The sequence below is a fragment of the Harmonia axyridis genome, chromosome 2, assembly GCF_914767665.1.
Source record: "Harmonia axyridis chromosome 2, icHarAxyr1.1, whole genome shotgun sequence".
In the NCBI taxonomy this organism is placed as follows: domain Eukaryota; kingdom Metazoa; phylum Arthropoda; class Insecta; order Coleoptera; family Coccinellidae; genus Harmonia; species Harmonia axyridis.
In genome coordinates, this window is record NC_059502.1 from 34,236,772 (window position 1) to 34,264,087 (window position 27,316).

The 27,316-nt window shown below is 34.8% G+C and overlaps 1 protein-coding gene across 3 annotated transcripts; it reads left to right on the forward strand.

The window, feature by feature from the left end:
• The first annotated feature begins 279 nt into the window (after nucleotides 1–279).
• Nucleotides 280–11,842, forward strand: LOC123671988. 3 transcript variants are annotated; one of them, XM_045605915.1, is made up of 6 exons: nucleotides 280–473; nucleotides 536–632; nucleotides 701–785; nucleotides 3,146–3,283; nucleotides 3,340–3,487; nucleotides 11,091–11,842. In XM_045605915.1, the coding sequence occupies exons 1-6, from the start codon at nucleotides 440–442 to the stop codon at nucleotides 11,198–11,200; spliced, it is 612 nt and encodes a 203-aa protein (XP_045461871.1). In that variant the 5' UTR covers nucleotides 280–439; the 3' UTR covers nucleotides 11,201–11,842. The 3 variants fall into 3 exon arrangements, with proteins under 3 accessions (XP_045461871.1, XP_045461872.1, XP_045461873.1); XM_045605916.1 differs by having other exon boundaries at nucleotides 315–477; XM_045605917.1 differs by having other exon boundaries at nucleotides 463–477; nucleotides 690–785.
• Nucleotides 11,843–27,316: the final 15,474 nt, after the last annotated feature.

Consider the following 27,316-nt stretch of genomic DNA (forward strand, 5'->3'; position numbering starts at 1 on the left):
CAATGAATTAGAGAAAATAATGTATAATACTCGTACAGAAGGCTCATTCTACCACTCGTTCATTCCAAAACTCGCCACTTCGTGGCTCGTTTTTGAATTTTGAACTCGTGGAAGAATATCAATGCCTTCTGCACTTGTATTATAAATAACTATTCTCACAGTATAAGCAATGCACAGTTTTGAAATTGAGTAAGCTATGAAGAATTCGGTACTTTCCAGAGCAGTTATAGAAAAACAATATTCTGTTTAATAACAAATTAGTTCGGAATAAGTTGACCTTGAGGGTCGACGCACTGACGGGAAAACACCGATGCGACGTAACAGGCAATTCCAGCCGATTCTATCAACCGAACAGTTCATGTTTATACCGTCAGAACAGAAACTTAGAGGTTCGGGGAGAATTCGAGCACTAACCTAATTCTGCTTGCGGTACAAATGCATGACATTTCACAATCTTTCGCAGAATGGGACATGCAGGTAGATCTCTCTTATGTTTTATCTAAATTCTAATCTCGAGATAATCACTTATCTTTAGGTGTAACTAATAAAATCAAGGAGTGTATAGGTAGTCAAGTCCATAAAGAATCAGCAAACGATATGGCAACTCTCCATCCTGACAAATCTGGCAAATGGTGAGTAATTTGATTAGAATTTGATGTCGTTGATTATATTTCAATATTAAAATTCAGAGATTTTGCAGGTCCATCAAATTGCGTATGTTTTACAACAAGCATTTTCCCACTGACAAGGACTCTTATGCCGTGCGTTTTTCAGTTGTAGGTTTGGTGAGTTTACTATAGTTTATTTATTATTTCAATCACTTCATGACACTGAAACATAGGGAATTTCCATACGATAAATGGTGTTCCGCAATTTTCTGAAATGAAAGCAAGGTGGCTTTAAAGTTGCTATTTTATAGTCTGTATCCTATCCTGCTTGAAATACTCTTGCTTTCTATACTATAAAATCCAGAATTCAGACCACATTTCTAATTATATCTACTTATTCTGAGCGATAATTATATGGAGTCTTTTTCATACTTAACCTCTCAGAAACTATTTAAGAATCTCATTGCATTAATTATGGTACTATATTCAGTCCTTTATATCTCAATAATCATCTTCCTGAGAAAACAATCTCTCATTTCATGTTTCCCCGAAAAAGTTTTTTCTGGAAATCTGAAAAATGACTTATGACGTACCTATAACATAACATACTTTATTGATCCTGTAAAACACTACAAAAGTATAGGATAAGTCAAAGAAAAGAAAATTCAACTTAAAATTGCAGTTAATATATATGTGATTACCTATAATTAAAGCTCTAACTTGAGTTTTTTGTACCGTAGAAAAATAAATGAAACTCATTTATACAATACAATATGCAATATGCTACCTAAGTGGTGTAGTGTTTGGAAGTCCTTCGAAAACAAAAACTAAATATTTTTCAGATACTCATAAAATTTTGATTTTTTGATTTCGAAATAATTCGTTGAAATGCATTTTGTTTCACTTGAAGAAGAGACGAATGAATCATTAATATTGGTCTGCCATTTTTGAGGATGTTGATGAAAGTAGTAGATAAACTTATTGAACTTCATTATTCATAATTTATTATAGGCAAATTACTCTTGTTTCGTGCACAATTCAGGAATACAGATATTTATAGTAAAAATACTATTCCAAAATTCTGAAAAACGATCAATGATATCAATCATCATACAATTCATGAATTCAACGATTCCTTTTAGAAACAACAGTAAATGTTTTGATGAATTACTCATACAACGCATTTTATTCGATAAGTGACCATATCGTTTTTTCCGGGGCTTCGAAATTGTCTTTTATTTTCGAATTCTGTTTCACCCACTTCTGTCAAATTCCCGGTTAACTTATTCATAAATTATTAAACAGATATCCCCAAAAATTGATCATTTCGTGTTTTTAGAAAACGTTTTGATGATTTGCTTGCACATTTCTCACGTCCAAAAAACCAAGAAAACGTAGTGAAATTGACCTCGAGTCGATTCCCAAGAATAATATGAACTGAAGACTGAACTCACATTAATATAAAATCCCCAGGTGCAGCAAATGCTGAATATTATCCATGCAGGCATGCAAACTTTTCACGAACTGTTGTAGACCACGATTTACGAAAATAAAGGATATTGTAGCTAGATGGACTGATTCCTCTCACGACCAAACAATATTCGATAATTCGAGAATTAAGCTAGTGAACAAAGAATTCTCAAATTATTTGATATTAGGAAATGAAGAATATGAAAACACAAATTATTATTATTATATTACAACGAGTCATAAGTAAGGACAAAAATGTTGTTGAAAAAACATATTTTGGAAGAGTAAATATCCAGTGTTAGAAAAAAAAAACAATATTACATCTAATAAGGGTTATTGTGGCCTACACCGTTCTTCATAACATTCACATTATGTCAAGTTATCAGAATTTTCAACATTTATTTTGTTGCTTCCAGTTTCTTTGAATTGTTTTTTTATATCATCTCATCTTCTTCTGCAATTTATATAACACATTTTTCAATCCATTTCAAATGCGTCCTAAAAATATTTCCTTGTATTTCTTCTTCCTTTGCAAGACAACCAATTCATACTTCGCTTCAACAAGTTTCTATGCGGGAAAAGTTTGCATGCCTTTTTTGTACTGGTTTGTATAATATCACTATTATATCCTTTAGTCACTTGTTCAAACCTGAACTTTGAAATTTATTTATGAAAAGGCAAGTCTACCCTCACAGATCCATTTTGATTCTAAACACAAATCCTCACAGAGAAATAAATGAACTAGTTAAAAAATTGTTTTTAACTAGATATTAAATTTTATTAGATTATAACAAAGCTATGTGCTAGATATTTTATTCGGCACCCGAGTTGTGAAACGAAGAATATTATCCGACACATTCATCCACCAGATACATTATTCTTTGGAATTTGGATACGTATCTGGGACTTTTATTAGCAAGTGGTGAAACAGGCTCTTAAAATTAAACAATATGTACTCGTTATAACGATTTGGTGAAATTATCATAGTTTGTAACTTGAAGATAGTTTAATTTTTCTACGATATGTTATACTATTTACAGTTTTATTCATGGAACATACATTTCTAGGCCTTATCCCTCTGTTCTTTACAAGTATTCTTCAACCTACAGTGGAAGGAGTATAGGGAAAGACGAGAATTTTATATATGGGCACTGATACTTCTCTTATCATCTGCCACTTATGGATTGTATTATGGAATGAAAATTGTAAGTGGTCGATTCATTTTTCGAGTGTTGAATGAAACAGAATTTTAATTTTTCAGGGAGACCGCAAACAGTTCACACCATGGATGATATTCAAAATTATCGAAATTATAACAACCACCATCTCTTTAGTGAATACATTAGCTAAGCCGTATTATAACCGTCAAAATGATTCGATAAACATCGTGATAGGTTTCGTTGTTCTATGTGAGTATTTTTAATATAATTTCAGTTCTATTGAATTTGCTTGTCGTGATCATAAAGTAATAAACATAGATAGAGGAAGTATATGGAATTGTTACATGTCCCCAACATGGATAGATTAGGTTGTCAGCTTGTGATATATTTTCAAATCCACAATTTTACTATCATTATGAATGAATATTCTATTGAATGAAATATATTTATTTGAGTGATTCCCGATTAAATTTGCAAATCAAAATATTTGGAATCCGATATTTTCGCTAATTGTCGAATTTATTATAAGCAGAATATTTATTGTTTTCTGTATCTACCTGCTGAAATCCAAGATTTGGCAACTTTTGTTCTCCTAGTGTCACCAATTGTTTAACGTCGTTTGGCGCATTGAAATTTGTTTTCTGAATTTCTGATATATTAAGGTATTTAATAATAATAATAATAATAGTAGCGGTAGGAAATCCCTAGCGATTCACCTATCAGGAGAGTTGAATCGACTCCTGCCCACCGCAGATTCCAGGAGCTCCCTGACCCGGGAAGCTGTAACCTGTCGAAGGGTCCCTGTCCAGGCTAACGGACGTGTGGAAAGCAGCTCAAGAATTCTCCCACCGTAGCTCTGCGGATCGTAAAAAGCGATCAAAGGCCGTCTCCCCCACGACACGGAGGAACCCATGAATGATGGTGAATTTAAGGAATCGAAATATAGAGCCGCTGCCTGAGGTTCGTCAGGGCGTGTCTGGAGCCGGCGCTGGACATGACAGTATGCGGGACGTCGGTGACAGAGTGCTAAGGAGACGGGCGTCTGTCGAACAAAATGCTACGCCTCCACAATCTCAACATTCTAGGAGAAGAATAACACGAGTTTCTCCGACTGCTGAAGGTGCTGTGCAGGATCCCCAACCAGCACTCACCCAAGCAGGTCTACCAAGAAGACGCATGAAATGGACAAGTTCGATAAATGAAACGATCATGCGCATATACTATGAAGTAACTAATATGGAAGAGGATAAAATAGGCTACCGGCAAAAGCTGTTTGCTGAATTCCACAGAAACTATCCCGAACTTCAAGTTTCTGAACAAAGAGTAGCCGACCAATACCGGGTCATATTGAGAAATAAACTTGTACCCGATGAGAGACTCAACACCATAAAAAATGAAGTCCAACTGAGGCTACAGAATAGGAACCTCACTAACAACGAAGTGACAATTGAAGAAAACTACGATTGTGCTGAAAACCAACACAACATCAATGCACAAATTAATACAGAGGAACAAAACAGCGGAGATTTGGAACTAGTAAGAGATGAGCAATGGCGGAATATACAAACTGCGACTATGGAAAACCGAGAAGAAAGTCGAAGAGATCTTTCAGAGCAATTATCTGTTACAATGAATAGATATTTCATAGAATTCGAGGGTACTGATCCTCTTAATCGACCAATTCTTCCTAGACTGAAGTCATCGAAAAAACTCTCACATATTCTGCACTTAATGAACAAAGAAATAATTCCACCGTTTTTTTCGAATGACCAAAACCTAGAGTCATTGCATCTTATTACCTACTGTGCAGCCTCTACAATATCAGCAGTGCTCGGTGTGAAGCCAAAACCTAGAAGTGAGCAACCAGCACAGAAAAAACAGCATAACAAACCACAATGGCAAAATAGGCTAGAAGCAAAAGTACATAGCCTCCGACAAGATATAGGAAGGTTAACACAATTTGAAAAAGGTTCTCCGTCGAGAAAACTACAGAAAATAGTGGATGCAATTATGGATCGCCATAGGCGACATGCAAACTACGACGCCAACAATGAAAGTGCTCAAGAAACTCTAGATACACTCAAACAAAAATTAAGTGTATACTCTGAACGACTGAGAAGATACAATGAGAGCTATAAACGAAAACATGAAAATATGATTTTTGAAAACTCCGAAAAGAACTTTTATAGAATGCTTAATGAACAAACGTCAACTAAATTAGTGAGTCCTCCAAGCGCCGAAGATATGGAGAGTTTTTGGACCGATCAACTGTCAACACCAACTCCTTTTAACTCCAAAGCGCGTTGGATAAGAAGAGAGGAGAAATCCTGTGAGACCATAGAAAGTATGCCACATAGTGTAATAACGTCTGAAGAACTACAGGAAATATTGAAGAACACTCACAATTGGAAATCTCCAGGCCCAGATGGAATTCACAACTTCTGGTTGAAGAAGTTTTGGTGTCTGCACGGCAGGCTAGTCGAATACATAAATAACATAATACATAATCCAACAGAAATGCCAACATTTTTAACAACAGGTATCACTTACCTAATACCGAAGGATTTCCAAAACACTATGGATCCATCAAAATATAGACCTATAACATGCCTACCAACAATATACAAAATCATCACATCATGTTTAGCATCTCGTATCTACAAACATTGCAAGAAAAATAAAATAATAACAACACAGCAGAAAGGATGTTCCAAGAATGCACAAGGATCGAAGAAACAGCTGGTAATAGATTCCATCATATGCAATCAAGCCTTCAAGAAACATAGAAACCTTTTCATGACTTATTTTGATTATAAGAAGGCTTTCGACTCACTTCCACATGGCTGGCTGAAGAAAATTTTGGAGATATACAAGATCGATCCAATTATAACCAATTTTCTAAAGCTTGCAATGGACAATTGGAAAACGAACATCGAGCTTTCCACGGCAAACATAAAAACCAAACTGATTCCAATTAAGAAGGGAATTTTCCAAGGTGACTCCTTGAGCCCTTTATGGTTCTGCTTGGCGCTGAACCCACTCTCTAAACAGCTAAACGCTACTGAAAAGGGTTTCAACATTAAAGGAAATAATAGTACTACCACCCTCAATCATTTGCTGTACATGGATGATTTGAAACTGATAACAGGCAATAAGAACCACCTAGAAATTATGGTCAAACTAGTGGAACATTTTTCGAAAGATGTAGGTATGGAATTCGGATTGGACAAATGTCGTACTCTCAGCGTAGTGAGAGGAAGAATACAAGATGAACCGATCACTCTCGCAAATGGACAGCAAATAGAAGCAATGAAGTCGGACGATCTTTATAAATATCTTGGAATGAAACAGAATAGACGAATCAACCACCAAAGAATGAAGCAAGACTTAACGACTGAGTTCATTAGGAGAACCAAAAAAATCTTAAAAACAAACCTCAACAGCAGGAACATGACGAGAGCTATCAACACATATGCATGTTCAATTCTAACATACTCATTCGGTATAGTTCCATGGAGCAAAACAGACATCGAAAACTTGCAACGTAAAATGAGAACGTTGATGACAAAAGCAAACAAGCACCATCCGAAAAGCAGCATTGAGAGGACTACACTGCCGAGAAATAAAGGAGGCAGGGGTCTTACGGACATCATGGAACTTGCTGGTGGGTAGATAGAAAGCCTACGGGAATACTTCAGAGATCAAGCAAGTACATCAGAGTTCTACAAAATACTGTGTGAAGCAGACGAATCAACACCTTTACAACTTCACAAGGAGCAATTTTCATACAACCACCAGACAAACCAAGAAAAACTGGATAGATGGAGAGAGAAGCCCCTGCATGGAAGACATTTCAACGAGGTGAACCAGGATCATGTCGACATTGAATCGTCGAACTATTGGCTCACATCAGGTGCAATGTACCCAGAAACAGAAGGTTTTCTCTTAGCCATCCAAGATCAAGTGATCTCAACTAGAAATTACTGCAGACATATCATAAAGGATCGAACTATTACCGACGATCGATGCCGATATGGGTGTCCAACAAATGAGACAATACAACATATCACGGGTGGATGTCAGATGTTTGCAGGAAATGAATGTAAAGAGAGACACGATGCAGTGGGGAAGATATTACACCAAGAAATGGCAACTAAATTAACACTAATTCAATCTGAAAAAGTACCATACTACAAGTACCGACCGGAGACCATCCTGGAAAACGAACGCTATAAACTGTACTGGGATCGTACAGTTTTGACTGATAAAACAGTCCCTCACAACAGGCCAGATATATTGCTAGTTGATAAACATCAAAAGGCAGCTATACTCATCGACGTAGCAATACCTAATAACAACAACATGCGTCAAAAAGAGGTCGAAAAAATTTCAAAAAATAGGGACCTCGAATTTCAGATAAAGCGCCAGTGGGGAATGATATCAACGAGAACTATTCCAATTATCATCTCAACAACAGGAATAGTACCCAAAAATCTCAAGAGAAATATCAAGCAACTAGGGCTTAGTGAGTATATATGTAATGTAATGCAAAAAGCTGTTCTTTTAGGTACTGCAAGGACGGTGAGAAAATTCCTAGGAAGCGAAGGACAGGTCCAAGGATCGCGTGTAAGAGGACCAGAAGTTCGACGACAACCAGGGGGACCACAAGGACCGGACACGACCGAGCTCTACCCTTCTGATATTTTAAATATCTGGGATTGAGTGAATGTTCCTCTTAGCGAGGAGTGAGAAGCCGACGGCGAGGAGAAATCCTACGCGTATAGGCAAAAGTCGGATAATAATAATAATATGAATTCTGAAACCAGAATTGTCAAATAACTTTGTTGACAGTTATTATGTGAAACCATCAATTGAGTTTTTTAAATTATGTAGAACAATTTCCACAGACATTGCCAGTTGTACGCTATGTAGAGTGTTGGTATCAGCATGATTAGGTAATTGATGGGACTATCAAATAGGATTCAGGTTTTTACAAAATTCAAGTGATGATTTCACAACACAACTGAACGAAGTAACACGTTATTTATTTTTATTTAAAATTTGCTTAGCTCGACTCAATATTTTTGTAGAGTGTGTATCACACTCTCGAATTTGTAATTTTTTTCTTGATCACCCCATAAGGAAACCAATATGGCGCCTATAAGAAAAACAAATGACTTTCTCTGAAACAATAGAAAACAGAATAAATTGGAAGACACGATTAGAATCTCTATATTGAATGATGGCTACAAACCGAATTTCGTGAAGTTAACTCTGTTTAAACCATCAGACACATCCCTAACTAACGCAACTTTTTTGTAATTCAAGCCACCTTGTATTTCTAAGGGTTTTTGAAATCTCTGTAGTGTCCCTCTAGATAGTTCTAACCCTGTATAACGAATAAAATGTTTAATCTCTATAACTATAACCAAAGCACTTCATTTTGATAATTCAATGACATTTCACTGAGCTTGACTTTTATTTTTTGACGAACGTCCAAGAGTGTTATTATGGAAATAATCCCAATATGGCAGGAGGAGAAAAACCAAAACGATTATACCACGTCGTCAAGTAGTAAATTCACTTATCAACACGCCGTAACTATGGGAAATTTACGGATTCTATTGGTTAATCAGAACATTAGTTGTATAATCAGTGTTATAAAACATTTTACTGAATTTCGACTCAGTCAGATCTATTGTTACGGAAATATTTTAAAATATTTGTCTTGAATTTTTTACCCTGAAAATCTGAAAAAGTTGAGTTCCTAGTTTTTCTGATCGATAGTTACCGTATTAACAGAAGGCTTCAATTGAATGAGGACCCGAACCACTCATTATTGTTATAATTCAAAAATTAAACAGAAATTGTGACGAAATCGCTATTTTCGGGGAACAGGCGCTCAAAAAATTCTTTCAGTTCGAAAACTTGTCACTCGACTAGGAGATACATCATCATACATTGGTAAAGAATCATGGAAAAAAGCGACTTTTGAAACAAACTCTTAATGTCCACCAAGGCTAATGAGATATACTCATTTCTTTATGTGAAATATAGCTAAATTTTTTGATAATACCCTTTATCGATGCAGGGCCGCGGCCGGCTGCGTTGATAATATAGAACTTTCTTCTTCCGATTAAAATATATAGGTGTTAGGTGTACAACTTTGCTTCCGCCGTTTTGTAATAGATGGCTGTAGCGGTAAGTGGTATTCGAAATGAATAGAGCGTAGATGTCATACAATAAGCTGAGGTAATTGTAAATATAATGTCATCGAAATATTAGTCGATTTGTGTCTGCATCATCATAAAGTTATTCTCGATTAATTATTTCAGCTCACGAGCTAAATTTTCGTCATTTGAGGGAGGTTTTGATTTTCTGCTATAATATGAAGAAATCTGCGACTGAGGCTCTACAAATGATCTCAAATACCTATGGTGAAGCCGCTTCCAGTGAAAAAACGTGCTGAGAATGGTTTCAACGTTTCAAGAACGGTGATTTTGACGTCGAAAACCAGCATGGCGGTAAAAGAGAAAAAGATTACGAAAATGTAGAATTGGAGGCATTACTTGATCAAGACTCTTGTCAAACGCAACAAGAACTGGCAGATTATTGGGAGTGCAACAAGGCATTTCAAAACGCCTGAAATTCATAGGAATGATTCAGAAACAAGTAAATTAGGTGCCGTACGAGTTGAGATGTACGAGATATTGAACGACGTTTGTTTTCTTGTGAACAGCTGCTAGCAAGGCACAGACGAAAGAGATTTATGTATCGCATTGGTACTGGAGACGAGAAATAGGTTCATTACGATAATCCCAAGCGCAGAAAATCATGGGGATATCCCGGTCATGCTTCTTCGTCGAAGGCCATAGCGAATATTCAAGGTTCCATGGTCATGCTCAGTATTTGGTGGGACCAGCTCGGCGTACTGAAATATGAGTTGTTTAAACCGACTGAGACAATCACAGGCGATAGTTATTGAACGTAATTAATGCGTTTGAGCCGAGCATTGGAGACAAATGGCCGCAATACAACGAGAGACCTGATAACGTGGTTTTACAGCATGACAATTCCAGAGCCCATGTTGCGAAAGTGGCCAAGACATATTTGGAAACGTTGAAATGTCCCGCCTCACCCGTCGTATTTTCCAGACTTCGCTTCCTCGGACTATCACTTGTTTCAATCAATGACTCACTGCTTGGCTGACCAGCACTTTCGGTCTAATGAAGAAGTAAAAAATTTCATTGATTCGTGGATCGTGGAGATGGGAGAAAGTAGTGCACAGTGATGGACAATATTTTGAATGATGAATATATAACTAGTTTTCCACAGTAAAGCCTCGAATTTCGCAAAAAAAAACGGTGGAAGTAAAGTTGAACGCTCACGCACATACTGATTTTATCCCTTTTTCAATGGGGTAATAGGGAATTCTGTCCAACGTGCTTGGGCTGCCATGTGCTATTTATTATAAAGCAGCTTAGTGAAGGCGGTTTGGAGATTTTCATTCTGAGAAATTTCGACAAATGCAGCGGAGCGAAACAACCTCATTTTGTTATTAAGAATCAAGGATGAAATATGAAAAAGCGCCTAACAAACTAGGCCGAATAGCCGCCCCTCAAATAGAACTGCCTGAAACGGTCGCTTCACTGTTTCACCCCTAATGCCTCATACCCAAGGTATATAGGTTGCCTCGAAACATTTTACCTAGAACAACAGATATATCATTCACCATGAAATAATATTTTGAAATTCTCAAATCGAATCAAATCTTGATGTTTTTAATATTCTCTTATTATTTATGATATCAATTGACATTCAAAAGTAATAATATTTCCAATTTTTGTTTCAGTTGGAAATTTCTTCCTGATATCGATTATCTGTCGTAGAAAGAAAGAGAATTTGTACAACGTTCCTGATGAAGCTGTGGACGAGTTTTCTCCAGTGATGTCCAAGGCATAAGTGGAAATAAAACAACTAATATCAAATTGGTTGCTGTCTTGTGTTCAGTGCAATGATCTAATAATATGTAGATTCGCCTTTGAGTAGTCGCGCAGTGCAGAGCATTGACTCAAACATTAGAGAGAGAAAGATTTAGCATCATATCAAGTGACCACGAGAGAGAGAATAATAATGTTCGATTTTCAACCTATGTTGTTAAGTGGAGACAAATCACGTGATCTAAAAAGAAAAGTTTCGATTGATTAAATATGTTAAACCGATCGAAACGTCTTTTGATTGGTAAACATTGTGCGTCTCACCTTTCTGTTATAGTTTATTCTTTTTTTCTATGCGATATCTACTTATAATTAGATCTTTGTTTCAGGGTTCAGGGTCAGTTTTGTCACATACGAATAATTATATGATAATAATGGAATACATTCATTCATTCGCATGTGAAAAAACGACCCAATGTTGGTCAACATTGAAATGCGCTCGAATCAACTAATGACAAATAAAACTGATCAAGAAGAAAGTACCTACTGATTAAATTACTATCGAAATATTATTATGAATTATTGATATTCTGATTTTCTCATGTGTAGGAAGCGATGCCATAATTATCCTGATTATCAAATAAAGTACCTCTATGAATTTTTTCAACTTTGAGATTAAATTACTATCGAAATATTATTATGAATTATTGATATTCTGATTTTCTCATGTGTAGGAAGCGATGCCATAATTATCCTGATTATCAAATAAAGTACCTCTATGAATTTTTTCAACTTTGAGATTAGAAAATAAAGAAAGAATGAACAAGTCATCACCGGAGATTTTCAGAGAATATCCAAAACGATTATCCCAATCGATCAGAGACGACTTTCTCTGTGAGGGTGGTTCTGAAAGAAATTGTAGACATATTAAGCTCTTTTCACATATTGTGCCAGAATGTAAAATTATTTGTTTCATGGATTTCTTGATGTGTTTCATTTCAAAGAAATTCTTCTAATATTCTCAAGAGGGAACAACACCACGTGAATGCTCAGTTCAAAACGAAATTAGAAATATTTCTTCTACTGAAAAATCAGACTTTCAAATTGTTGTTTATTTGAAAAGGTTATTTACATTTTAGAACTTCAATATTTTCAATTTGCGATTGAAAAAAATTAATAATTTTAGTAACTCTTTGTTTTCGCAAAAGAATAGTGTGGTATTCCTACAAAGCACTGATGTATTAAAAAATATTCGTGAGAAATATCCTACAGCAAATCATTACAAAAGAGGCAAAACTCTAATTTTGTCAAAATTTATGAAAAGACTCCTGAAGTACTTCCTTCCGACGATAACAGATAGTTGGAGCTATTCCGCTATTCCTAACTTGTACTGACCATTTAATCGTTCTAGCAATACCGCACATATTCTTGTGCCTCGTCCTCTGAGCAAATATTGACAGATCACTATATTACGACCGCATGGAAAAACAGAAGCATAGTCTGAATAACCTTAGGAAGCATATTTCCAGCTGAAAATGTCTCATCAGTATTTATCGCTCATATGTACGGCTCCGATTTCTGTATTGAGTTTTGAGAAAAAATGGTTTTTAGAAAAAACTCAATGTTGTTGTGATCACGAAACAAAAGGATTTTAACAATTACAAGCTCCGTGTCTAACTGCAAGCTGATCAAATAATTATATTTTTGGCCATAGAATATTCCAGAAGGATGATGAAATAAAATAAACAATATTCAAGTGATTAGAGATCCGATTCATTGCGACCTTAGAGATCACAGATGGTCGGTTTTGAGGGCACAGAAATATTGGATAATCTACCTGTATACTGTATTGTTTTAATTAGGCGATCGAAATGAAATGTCACAGCAGGCTTAAAATCATCATTTTACATCCAAATGCAAATTTCATCTGGATCGAACCGGCAGTTTCGATATTAATAGCAGCACATAATTACGAACGATCATATTTACGGAAATCATAGTCGTATTTTGTCCATTACGAACCGCAGCATTAGAAATCCGAACATCCCCAGAAAATTTCTAGATCCATCCTTTCGGTATTTATCTAGTTTACGGTCGACCAGACGCCAGAAGTACGAATTCGGGGACAGATTCGTCATCAATATTATCTTTGAAGATGAAATTAAGAATAATACAGACATCAAATTATAGAGCGATAGGTTGATGACAAAAATTCATGCGGCTGAATAGATTTATTTCTATTCTTCGATAGGAACCAATGATGTTCTTATAAAGGGATGTGTAGATCGATAGCTTGGTCTGTCCAGGAATCTCCTCAGAATCCATTTCTTAATTATGTTGGGACACTCCGGGGAAATCAAGTAAACTCGAGATAATCTTTCAAAAGAAAACTGTGAATTGTTTTTTCTCTCAGGAGCTAACGGCTACTTCGGAACAGTCACCACGGGATCGATAAATAGGATTTAGGTGAGGAATTGATTTTTTCCCAATAAACATTTCCATCAACTCATTCGCTTTGTTTTATTTTCTTTCGAACATGTACAAAACATTCGTCGAATTCCTTTTCGAAGTTCAGTGAAAAGGAATTGTTTTGCTCCTATTTCTCTCTACAGTCTATCGTATATCCTTTATACAGTGATGGGGAAAACTTTTTCAATGAATGTTAGTAGTGATCAAGGATGCTCCGTTTTTCTGATCGAAAAATAATTAATTATGACTCCATAGTTAGAATACAGAAGAAGCAGATTTTTCACGTAATTCAATATAAATAACTATAAATGAATAATTTAACATTTCAAGATATCATACTTTCGAAAGCTGAATTTTCGAATTTTCAGTGAAAAACTGTCTCAAAGATGAGGTATTCGTCATGAAATTCGATCGATTATCTGTCTATCTCTGGCAGTGTATGTATACACGTTCACAGCCGAACAAAGCTCCTAGAAAATTGATATCTCGTAAATATGAACGTTTGGAATTTTGCTCTCCGGTTGATTTCAAAAACGCTAATGCTATCGTCAAGAAATATTCAATATTTTCTTGAGTACACATCTTATCAGTTCGAATTATGGGTGCGTAGAAACAATTGTTTCAACTTTTTTGCCAAATATCGTGTGGATACCTTCTCGAACCCTATTCGATCCACAGAACTGATAGGTATGTATATCCAAGCGTGGAATAGGATTGGCACAATAATGAACAAGCCAGTATATCCTGACTCTATCCTCATTGTTATTTTAAATCAACACCAAATATCTCAACTCGGTTGTGTGAATTGTGATCATGGAAATCTATCTTACCGTCTTCTTAGGAAATTTCAGATAGAGAAAGATATCTATGGTTTCAATTACGCGTCAACCTGGTATCAAACAGGATACTTGAAATTGATAGTTCTCATCAAAATGCATATTTTCTTTCTTTAATATCTGTCTAAAATCTGTAATCATCAACAGGAAATTTCGAACGATCATCTTTACCTCTAGTCGAATATGTACAGTGCATCCCATTTTGGGTGAGACAGCCAGGTTTCTCGCTTGTTATTTAAGATAGAGCCTTGCGGTTTTCACGTTCCTGTCTTACTTTTTCGTAAAACTCCAGTTGGCCTAATCAGATTTTGCATAACTGTTTCCGTTCAAGAGATACAGGGGATTTTGGAAATTGATACTTTTCGGACCCCTCCTTCATCTCCGAAATTATTAGAAATAATGCTGAGGTAAAAACTACGTCTGAATCAGAATTCTGCGTAGAATCCAGTGGCATACTCAACACAAACCTATATTTTTTTAATGGAACACCATGTATATCATTATCTCGTTGAATTCGTTATTTTTTTCCCTTCAAAATGATGTATGATACTATGTAGTTAGGATGTTCAAAAATGTTAAAAAAACACTAAAACATCAAATAATGACGATTTTTTGTTAATGGGCAATGGATTTTCCATATAAAAGAAGAATTAATAATAATAACAATAATACATAGCGATAACAGCTAGATCAGTTTGATTTTTTCCCTCTAATGCCTACTTGATGAAACAATGCTCCCAAACGCAGAGTAGCCATAATAACAACAAGGATGTTTGAATCATCAATGACCTACTACTTTTAAAAATCAAAAGTAATAATCCTCTTATTGAAACATAGGAAATTTATGGCACATTAACAAAAAATCATCATTATTTGATGTTTTAGTGTTTTTTTTAACATTTTTGAACATCCTACCTACATAGTATCATACATCATTTTGAAGGGAAAAAAATAACGAATTCATAGAAGTAATGATATACATGGTGTTCCATTAAAAAAAAATATAGGTTTGTGTTGAATCTTCAAAACCATACCCCGAAAAAAATTTTTGAGTACGCCACTGGATTCTACGCAGAATTCTGATTCAGACGTAGTTTTTACCTCAGCATTATTTCTAATAACTTCGGAGATAAAGGAGGGGTCCGAAAAGTATCAATTTCCAAAATCACCCTGTATCTCTTGAACGGAAAAAGTTATGCAAAATCTGATTGGAACAATTTGAGTTTCACGAAAAAGTAGGACAGGAACGTGAAAACCGCAAAGCTCTATCTCAAATAACAAGCGAGAAACCTGGCTGTCTCGCCCAAAATGGGATGCACTGTACCTACTTATTAACAATATATAAAAAAGCCAATATTGGTTTGTGGGAGGTCTCCAAGGGTGCAATAACGTATGATTGACGAGCGCTCAAAAACTACTGACTTCACGTCAAATGCTTTCCTTATTTTTTGAATACCTGAGACGATTAGGTATACTAACGTATTAAAAGATGAAAGGAATATGAATAAAATTCTCAGTGAATTTTTTGGCTGAAATTCTGTTTTGAACAAACTGAATCATTTTTATCGCATCAAGTAGTTTATTTGCCTACAATTTGAAGATTGTGGTTCAGTATTGAATTGCAACCAATTCCAATATCACGATTTCATCGTAATACTGAAATTATTCGATAGTATCTTCATAAGTGCCATATTCGTTGGATATCAATGTACTCAAATTCCATATCATCCGAATCGCAAATAGAGGGTTGTAGATAGTTGCTCATTTTATTGATATTTACCTCTAATAAATAGTAATGTGTCAGTTCGTAAAACCAAAATTGTGGATTTGTAATATTGGAGTTTGAATTATTATACCTTGTCATATTAGGTAACTGTGCCCAATATAGCTTACGCAAGCTTTGATACTTTTTTGGATTGTTGTATTATACAGGATGTTTCATTGGTAAACAGAAAATCTTAATCAATGAAAAGAAGACACAGAGGTGGTTCTAGATATACCCCATTTATTTGGTCTGACTGCCTTGGTTATCAAGATACAGGGTGATTCATGAATTTTGCTCATGTCTTTTCGAGGTAATCACAAGCGAACCATCCAGTACATTTTCTCCATAGTTGCCACACATCTATCTTATTTGAATCACTCAATGATCACAAGGAAAACCCATGTACGGATTAACAAAAAATATGAAATAATTGTACCCTTGAAACAACACCCTTTATATCGAAATTTTGAAAATCCGTTTTAAGATTTGAAAGAGTCGCGTGATCAAAATTTTCACGCAGACAATTCTTTTGCACCAATTTTCAACTTAAAAGTAAAATTTTCGAGAAATTGTATATCAAAAAGTGGTTATAAGTCATTTTTGTTAATAAATTATGGAAACTATCAATTTCATTGTTATTTCGAAATAATTAAATACATATTTTTGTAACTTCAGTCCACCCCATTGTTCAAGCCACTCCTACTTGTTATTAAAAGAAGAAAAATTGGCGAACACCTTGTTCATAATTCAGAATTGATCGCTTTAATATTTTACTGAAATGAATTTTTTTTCAGTCATTAAACGGAATATTCAATTGGCAACCAATCAATGATCGAATTACTGAGCTAGTTTGATTTCATAATTTAAAAAACGAAGAATTGGAAAATTTATCATTCATCAATATATTGTATCTAAATCATTATAAATCTAAACAAATAATTACATTGAATTACAAATTAAAAAATTTCTAGTACTGAATTTTTCCTTGATAATTATTCATCAGATTGATTCCTTCTTGTCTTTTTATCTACAGTGAATTTCACACTATGGTTTCAACTATTTCATCTCAATAATAAATATCAAAGAATTACAAATTTGTGTCTTTTCCTTCACAATAATATATCTTTATGATATATTTGGTTAATTTTTGTCTTGTAATTTAATTCCAATTCTGAAAATGACAAATTCAATAACTAAATTAACATAAAGACAGACGTACCTACGTTTCGGAATTTTTGTATTTAATTAATAATACAATTTTTCCTCATCAGTGCGTTATAGTTAAACAAAATTACTGAATTTATCAACTCACCACTTGTATATCTACTCCACAAAAATTGCTATAGTAAACATAGCCACGTCGCTGAATAGAATACGAAAAATAGTTCGTTGGTAACTAATAACCCAGCGACAAAATTGTAATCGTTGGGGCAGATCTTGTGGCAACAGTTCTTGAACCTTTCGATAGGGATATGGGTGGAATTTTTCTTTTTTCAAAATCTTGCACACTTTTCTCTACGAAATTCCTAATTCGGTACTAATTTGACAGGTACTAATAGACAGTTCCTCCTCCACCCGTTCAATAATTTGATTGGAAATCTCATTTCGAGTAGACCTATCAATGTAATCTACCTTAATAGGATATTGCCCATGAATAATGGAATACTTGTCCAAAAGTACCTTTATTTTGTTGACGTCGATTGGGAAATCGTTTTTGGTATTCCATTTTGGCTTGATTTCCATTTCCGTTACAAAAACCATAAACAAAAATCATATCTGCATATTCCGCATGAGTAAATAATTGTGGCATGTTGAAATACACTTCTTGTCATAGATTATTCATTTAATATTCTCATTCTGTAGTTCACTGTGATGGTAACCATGGAACTCAACGAATTTGATTTAAATTGAGATTTAAGTTTCATGGAAAATTTTCAATTTCATAACAACTATTTTTAATACACTCGGAAGAGCTTTGTATCATTGGACGATACAGCTTTACTATCTAGTTCAGAATATTCTCACTGCCTTGGAGCGAAATAACGATATTGTTCATCTTTAAACATTTTTTCTAGGAAAACTGGACGTGTGCCAAAAAAAAATAAAAACGCTCCAGTAATGTAAATTTATGGTAGAATCTGAAGCAGGTAGCGAATTTTTTAAAACGGAATGTACAGGTTGCTTTTTCAACCTTCTAATTCAATCTGAACTCGTCATAATTCTCACCCAGTATTTTTGAGAAAGTGTTGGAATTATCGAAAGAAGACAGTCATATTGTTCTACACTGAAATTTTCATCATTATTGATCAAGCCATATCAAAGTTATGATTGAGAGAAAAATCGGTCTAATCGGACAAATCACCTTGTAGACTCTCAATAAAGGCCCCCAACCATAAAGCAAACATTGTTTCGAAACTGCCTTGACTAGTGTAAACTTCTCCTAAAATCTGACGGTCTACTCCGAAATAAATAAATAAACTTTATTCACCAAGTACAAATACTCATGAATAACCTTCCCATCAACATGATTACATGGGTTGTCAGTATAAATAATGTATTTACATAAAAACGTGCATCAAATACTTGATAAAAATAATTATATCAATAAGTTAAAATTAAAAAATGAGTTTAAAATATTCACAAAATACACACAATCACATACATGAGAGTTTATCATTCCAGAATTCCTCGATTGAATAATATGCTTTCTTCACTAAAATCTTATTCAGTTCTTTTTTCAATTTGGACCTTGTCATTTTTTTCAAAATTTCCGGTATTTCGTTATATATCTGTAATGCTTCATGATTAATACTTAACTGTGATGATGATACTCTGTGGTAGGGCACAACTAGTTTCTCTGCATTCCTAGTTGTGTAGCAATGATGATGTTCATTTCTTTTAAAGTCTTTTATATTATCATATACATATAGTATACAATTTAATATATATATAGAGCTGAGGGTAAGGATGTTTTCACTTCGGAAGTGGTTTCTACAGCTATCTGTTATTCTGAGATCGCATAGAATGCGTATGGCATGCTTTTGTTTGACAAATATTCTTTTACTTTCGGAACTTCTTCCCCAGAAAAGAATTTCATAACTGAGCAGACTATGAAAATAACCGAAGTATGCATGTTTAGCTGCTATCTTACCTGCCAGTTGCTTAGACCTTCTCATTGTGTAGGTTGCTATGGACAATTTTTTTGTCAGACTTTCTATATGCTGTTTGAACTTCATATTTGGCTCCAGGAAAATACCCAAAAATTTTAAAGATTTATCTGCGGTCGGACGGGTTTCAAATGTCAGATATTGTGTTTTATTCCTATTCATTTTCATATTATTTGCTTGAAACCACGCTTCACCCTGTATATAAAAAATATATAATATGAAAATATATTTCCGGTACTCAAATTTGATGCCTTCAACACTCTTCCATGCCATGTTGTGAAATTCATTTTACATTAATAATAAATATTTTATTTCACATCTGACAACGACAAGTGATTATGAAAGTGTAAAATAGAAAACTATTCTTCTTCTTTCTATCAATAGTAATAAGTAAGCTACTCGTACTTTTGAATTTCCTGCAATTTGATAGAAATAAATGTTCATTCCAAATTCCAAAATCAATTCAGATTGTATCTGCATCTGATCTCGACGAACACAGTTTTTGAATCGCGGAAATCACTGGTTTAATAGAATTTGGAACTGTGCAATATCCACTGCAGCCGCTGTATCACGTGTCGCCCGGATTTGCTCGCACTGGGAAAATGCAATTATTGAAATATATTTCCTAGATAACCTGCAGAATTTATTTGTTCCTGCGGTCAATTCGGGTATTGTTAATGTAACAACCGTTTCCAATTCGAAACTTCCAATTGAATTTTATGGAGAGCGGGAACTCATTAGATGATCCGACGTTCATTAACAAGCACGTCCGAGTTTCACTCTTTGTCTACTAACTTTTGGCCGTTCCTTTTGTGCCCCTACTTGAATCGAAATTAATTCGAGAAGATTGATGTTTTCTCAAGTATTTCGTAGTTGTTGATGCTATGGGCTGAAGTGAAAATTGATCGCGATGTTAGTAAGATTATCCAACTTCTTTATAATGCAACCAATTGAGATAGACGTAGTTCCTTTTAAAGTTCACTTTCAGTATCTAGATACATTCCTGAAATAATTTCATTACTTTCTTCTATCCTTGATTGCTTCTGGTGTTGCTTCATTTTTTCATTTCTAAATTTCATATTTACGAACTTGAAACTTTCATGGCTACAGACTTGTGCTGTTTCGCAATGTTTTCACACAAATCGAAAATTCGAGGTATACAGGGGATTTCTAAATTAGACGTGAACCTTGGTGGACGTGTCAGTACAACTCATTTGCTGTCGTTTGAGCCATATTTAGTGATAACTAAAAATCCACAGTTTACGAGATATATGAGTTCTTGTGATTTTTGAAAGATTTCCGACATTACAATTTTTTGACGTTGATCATAATTTTGGAATAATTTCGTGTCCAGCGAGAAGTCCGGATCTGACACCGTTAGAATAGACGAAGCAGCGAGAGTATTGAGAGTAAATTTCAGGAGGGAAGTAGCTGAAGAAATAAGAAAGAGGGCACTTGCTTGTATGAAGAATGGTGGAGGTCATTTCAAATTTAAATTATGAATACATTTTCTACTGGAATTTTGAGTTTAATTGCAATGAAAAAATATTTGATTCATTACTTTCCTTTCTTTGCTTCTTTCCCCTTTCAAATTGAAACCTGCTGAAACAAAACTAGTGCCTGGATTCTAACGAACATTTTTTTAGGAAATGGAGAAGGAATTTGGCAAGTTTTTGAAATAATTTTGTCATAAGTATATCAATTGTGGAATCCGAAATTTGCAGGCAAATTTGTATTAGAAATTTACATTCTTCTCTTCATACACCAACTTTCAAATCATACTAATTTTTATTCAACATCTAAAACAGCATAGTTCTGCTTTTTTCGTACATATCAAATTCCTTTCCTCATGAAAACAATCAATCAAACTTGTTCAACGTAAAAAAAAATAAATGATGATCAAAAATCAAATTGAATGATAACTTTTTTAAAAATCACAAGTACTCAAATCTCAGAAACTGTTGATTTTCGGTTAGCAATAAATATGGCTTAGTCGATAGCAAATGGGTGGAACTAACACCGCCTTCAAGATTCACGTCCAATTTGTAAACAACCTGTATACTTATATAAGTATAAAATAAAATGAAAAAAATATTTGATAAAGGCTGCACAGTCCGAAAGTGATTATTGACAGAAGAAGGATTAGTCAGAAATCTGGTATCTATCTACGTTTTGAATCTGTTTTCGTACGAAGTGAAGAATGAATATAAAAAAAATTCGGAAAATATAAAATTAAAAATTTTCCCTTGAAGACCACAGAACTGTTAATCATGTCATTAATGTAAATTTAACTCAATAAATAGTGGGTTCAGTCGATACGATTCTCCTAAAATTTGACAAAAACATTCCAGTAAGTAGTTATTTTACATGTAATAACACAATTTCAATCTGGAGCGTATCAATTTGCGAAGAGATATAAAATATTTTTTTGTGATGATCCACAAGAATTTTTTATGGTTCGGGTTTCGTTATCTAGATATAAAATTTTATATAAAAAAGTATTGATTTCAATATTTAAAATATTGAAAAAACATTAATCGTTTTGAAGGACAGCATGAAGTAAATAAACCCACAAAACTTGAACAAATTCGGATTGCTTATTCTCAAGTTATGAAGATCAGAAATTTAGGCCAATTGCATGAATCACCCTGTATCTCCGAAACTCACAGTCATAGGATACCAAACAAGTTACTTTTCTGAAAGGTCCGAATGACCTGCATTCACCATTAGGCTATGGCCAGTCACTCATGGTACACCTTGTATATAAGATATATTTAAAATATGTTAATTATTATTTCTGAAAGAAAAATAGTGAGGAAAAGTAGCTAAATGAAAACATTCCTTGAAATGCAATATATGTGTAATTTGAAGTTGAGCTCTAACTCATGCCCAAAATTACACATCGATTATTCCTTTCATTCTATTGATGATTAAGTGATTATATTTCGATTCGACGAGGGACGAAAAATTGTGGAGTGCCGATTAGAATTCAGATTTCCAATTTACCTGTTTCTATTTACTATTGATTTTTTCAGAGAAATAAGGCTTCTATAACTCTATGGAAATTTTTTCTTCCATTCATTAAAATGAAGAGCTCCAAAAGCATAACCCAAAGGGAATTGAAAGAGAAAATGTGAAAAACTTCGCAACTTCGTACCCCATGAATGAATCTGAACTATATTTCGATAAAAAACTTAATGAACGAGGATCTCGATGAAATTATAAAAAGCATCTCGAACTCATGGTTCAAATTTCCAGTACATTTACTTTGGAATTGCTGAGGGGACTATATAAATTCCGGGAAATTGGGAAAGTTCTTAACTGTAATGACGTGTAAAAATGACTAAGGTGTCTGTTTACAGCAATGGTTCGAATTGTTGTTCCTGTTCCTTCTTTTATTTTTTGCCACTGAAATATGTTCTAACTGTTGAATTTTGAATAATAGGGTTTTCAGGAATATTTACGAATGAATTCTTTATATTCAATGATTGTTCAAAATTTTTCATGGATGAATCTCCAGAATACCTATATTGAAATTAGTTAGGTAGGTATCCATAACATCCAAATTCAAGATGAGATGAGGAGGAAATCTTAAACATAGAATAATACAATTCAATCGAAAGAAATGTTAGCATAATTCAACATCACTCTATGAGGTTCGAAAGAATGGTAGGTACTTCGTCTTTTATGTAGCATTATCCCCCAATTGAATATCGAAATGACGTGACAGTTTGTTCAATTTTCAGCAGAGGAATGCGAGGAGAAATGAGGATAGAAAAACATTACTTATATATGCTTAGCAATAATATGATATGTTATATTCAAACACCAGACCTAGATTATTTTTTTGTTCTGGCTGAAATAAATTGTTCATAAAAACTATCAGACCTGGCTGCAGGTAGAAAAATTCCGGTCCTGCTGCAAGTTTTTTCGAAGTTAATTTAGTCTTACGTAATTTGCTCAGGGGTCTTCTGAGATGCCAATTCTATGTTTTCGACCTTGTGACTCTTGTGCTAACTAGGGAGGGAATAAAAAATTTTTAAAATTTTTTTCGATTTCTCACCAATAACTCGAAAAATTCATCTCATGCCTTTCCGGTACATAGTTCGGTTCGATATCTGAATCTTGAGTCTTTTGACGAAATTACGACACCTTTTTCAGATCGAGTTTTCTCTTTTTCTTGTTACGAATTACAGTTTAAGGAGCATAGTTAGCATAGACCATCAATTTTCAGAATCAGAATTTTTGTGTTGCAATATACATCAAAAAGAATTCAGTGTTAAAACGGGTTACGCCTTTGGCGGGCCTATTTGATTCATTTCTATACAGGGTGTTTCCTAAACATGCGGCAAAAATTCAAGGGGTTGTTCCTTGGACTATTCTAAGAATATTTTGTCATTTGATGATTTTTGAAAAACCTCTTTCTTTCGAAGATACAGGGCGAACAACATTTTTCATATTTTTAAAATTAATAATAGTTTAAATAAAAATGCGTACCGCACTGTGTTTACTAAGTAGGTACAATTTATTTTTGAATTTGTTTAACAACATTCCAATTACTAAAAACGGCCAGTTTTTTGACTAAAAATTGCTAATACATCACAAAACGAATTCAAATGAAAACCGTGTTTAATCTGTATTCCTTTACCATCTGCACTTATCAATTTTTAGTCAAAAAACTGGCCGTTTTTAGTAATTGGAATGTTGTTAAACAAATTTAAAAATAAATTGTACCTACTTAGTAAACACAGTGCGGTACGCATTTTTATTTAAACTATTATTAATTTTAAAAATATGAAAAATGTTGTTCGCCCTGTATCTTCGAAACAAAGAGGTTTTTCAAAAATCATCCAAGGACAAAACATGCTTAAAATAGTCCAAGGAACAACCCCCTGAATTTTTGCCGCATGTTTAGGAAACACCCTGTATATTAGAATCAGTGCATTCTTCTTCCGAATTTTCTTCTCAAGGATAACATCGATTCGTTTAATTCAACCAGCCTAATTTTTAACTTGGCTAAGGATATATCAGCCATGCAACTAGAAATAGATGATAAGATAAGATAAAATAATTTTTTCGGCAACCGTCCGGGAAGTGCTCACTTCCCGGGCGCTTCTTCTCTGAGAGAGTAGCATTTCCCGGCCTAGTCCGGAAAGTACGTACTTCCCGGACTAGGCCGGAAAAGAATCATAGAATCCATAGCAACCGAGATAACGGCTGACAGTTCATATGAAATTAGTTGTCAAAAATTTGCATGTTTTTTGATCGCAATCGAAATAAAATATGGAAAGCAGCAGCGATAGTGTTATTTTACATGGTTGCCGAAAAAATATTGTACGCAACACGTCCGAAAATGGTTTTTTTGGACTCACAGACTTCCAGGACTCGCTTACGCTCGTCCTGGAATTTTGTCTATTCGTCCAAAAAAACCATATTTTCCGGACTTGTTACGTAAATTACTATTTTCGGCAACCGTCCGGGAAGTGCTCACTTCCCAGACGCTTTTTCTCTGAGAAAGAAGCATTTCCCGGCCTAGTCCGGAAAGTACGTACTTCCCGGACTAGGCCGGAAAAGAATCATAGAATCCATAGCAACCGAGATAACGGCTGACAGTTCATATGAAATTAGTTGTCAAAAATTTGCATGCTTTTTTATCGCAATCGCAATAAAATATGGAAAGCAGCAGCGATAGTGTTATTCTACATAGTTGCCGAAAAAATATTGTACGCAACACGCCCGAAAATGGTTTTTTTGGACTCACAGACTTCCAGGACTCGCTTACGCTCGTCCTGGAAGTCTGACTCTTTCGTTTACAGGGACAAAATTTGTAACATGTCTGGCAGCCTCCTTATTGACAATCAATCCTACTCCATGTTCGTGCCTTTCTGCTACTCTTTAATCAAGATGTCTCGACAACCAAAACACCTCCATATTTTGACGAGTGTAAACAAACTGCAAATTGTTTGTAAATAGCACAATAATAGTTATTTACGCAACACGCCCGAAAATGGTTTTTTTGGACTCACAGACTTCCAGGACGAGCGTAAGCGAGGAGGCTGCCAGACATGTTACAAATTTTGTCCCTGTAAACGAAAGAGTCATACTTCTACAATTGAATGCGTCCCCAATAAACATTAATATAATCCAGGTATATGCACCTACCAGCGACCACAGTGAAGACGAAGTGGAAGAGTTCTACTCTCAGATTAAGGACCTCATAAAGAAACTACCTAAACAAGAGATGCTCATCTTGATGGGTGATTTTAATGCCAAGGTGGGCAAGGGAAGAGAAGGGAAACACATTGGACCTTACGGACTTGGTGTTAGAAATGGAAGAGGAGAAACACTAAGCGTATTTGCTTCCGAACACGACCTGGTAATAACAAACACTTTCTATAAATTACCAGACAGACGGCTGTATACCTGGACGTCTCCCAGAGACGACGGAGAAGACCACATCATTAGAAATCAGATAGATTATATCTTAGTAAATCAAAGATATAGAAATAGCTTTACGAGCGTAAAAACGTACCCGGGAGCTGATATACAGTCAGATCACAATCCACTTGTGGGAGAATATAGGACGAAATTTAAGATCATACAAAGAGCAAAACAGATAAAACATAATATAAGGAAACTTAAGAATAATACAATAAGGGAACAAGTAAACAAGGACATCAATGACAGGTGCAGACAGATTGAGGAAGAAATTGTTAACTCAGAAGAACAAATAAAGTCACTTACCGAAACAGTAAGTAATATTAAAGACAAGTATCTGAAAGGAGATGAAATAGAGCATAAGTCATGGATGACAGAAGAAATTTTGTTACTGATGAAAGAACGAAGGAACCAAAAGAACAATCCTGCAGCATATAAAAACATACAGAAAGATATACAGAGAAAAATTCGTGAAGCCAAACGGAAAGAATTAGATGAAAAATGTCGCGAAATCGAAGATTTACAAAGCAGGTTTGATGAGTTCAATGTTCACAGTAAGAGAGGTTACAGGAAAGTTCAAAACCAAAACAGTGGGGAAACTTGTAGATGATAATGGAGAACTGATTGTAGATAGAGAGGACATCAAGGATACTTGGGAGAAGTATATACAACAATTATTTTTTGATGAAAGAGGAAATCCACCTTCCATCCCAACTGAATCTGGACCTACAATTATGACAGATGAAGTCCAAGCCGCTATTAACACGCTTAAAGACGGAAAGGCTACGGGACTAGACGGGGTGAATTCAGAATTCTTTAAACTCCTTGATGATGAGTCTGTAAAATTCTTAACACGCATTTTTAATACCGTCTACAATACAGGAAACATCCCAAAAGAATGGCTCATGTCTGAATTCCTAATATTACCAAAAAAACAGGGTGCCAAAGCGTGTGGTGACTATAGAACTATTAGCCTTATGAGCCATATGCTGAAGCTGTTTCTTAAGATCATTCACCGAAGAATCTATAAGGTATGTGAAGAAAGGGTGACGAATACACAATTTGGATTTATGAAGGGTGTCGGCACAAGGGATGCCTTATTTTGTCTGCAAGTATTGTTCCAACGCTGTAGAGATATGAATTGTAATATATTCGCTTGTTTTATCGATTATGAGAAAGCGTTCGACAGGGTGCAGCATGAGAAGATGATGGAAGTTCTGAGAAACACAGGAATGGATGACAAAGATCTAAGAATTATCAGGAACCTTTACTGGAACCAAACAGCGACGGTAAAGATCAATGTGGAGGAACAAACCAACGAACTCAATATTCTTCGAGGAGTTAGACAAGGCTGCATCCTTTCACCGCTTATATTCAATCTCTACTCAGAAGAAGTTTTCAAAGAAGATAGTGCCGACATGGGAATCCTTCTGAACGGGGAACGATTGAACAACATTCGATATGCA

Coding starts and splice junctions, on each gene's coding strand:
- LOC123671988 (XM_045605915.1), top strand. CDS start 440: ATGACATTTCACAATCTTTCGCAGAATGGGACAT. Junction 474..535: donor TCTTTCGCAGAATGGGACAT/GCAGGTAGATCT, acceptor ACTTATCTTTAG/GTGTAACTAATAAAATCAAG. Junction 786..3,145: donor GTTTTTCAGTTGTAGGTTTG/GTGAGTTTACTA, acceptor ATACATTTCTAG/GCCTTATCCCTCTGTTCTTT.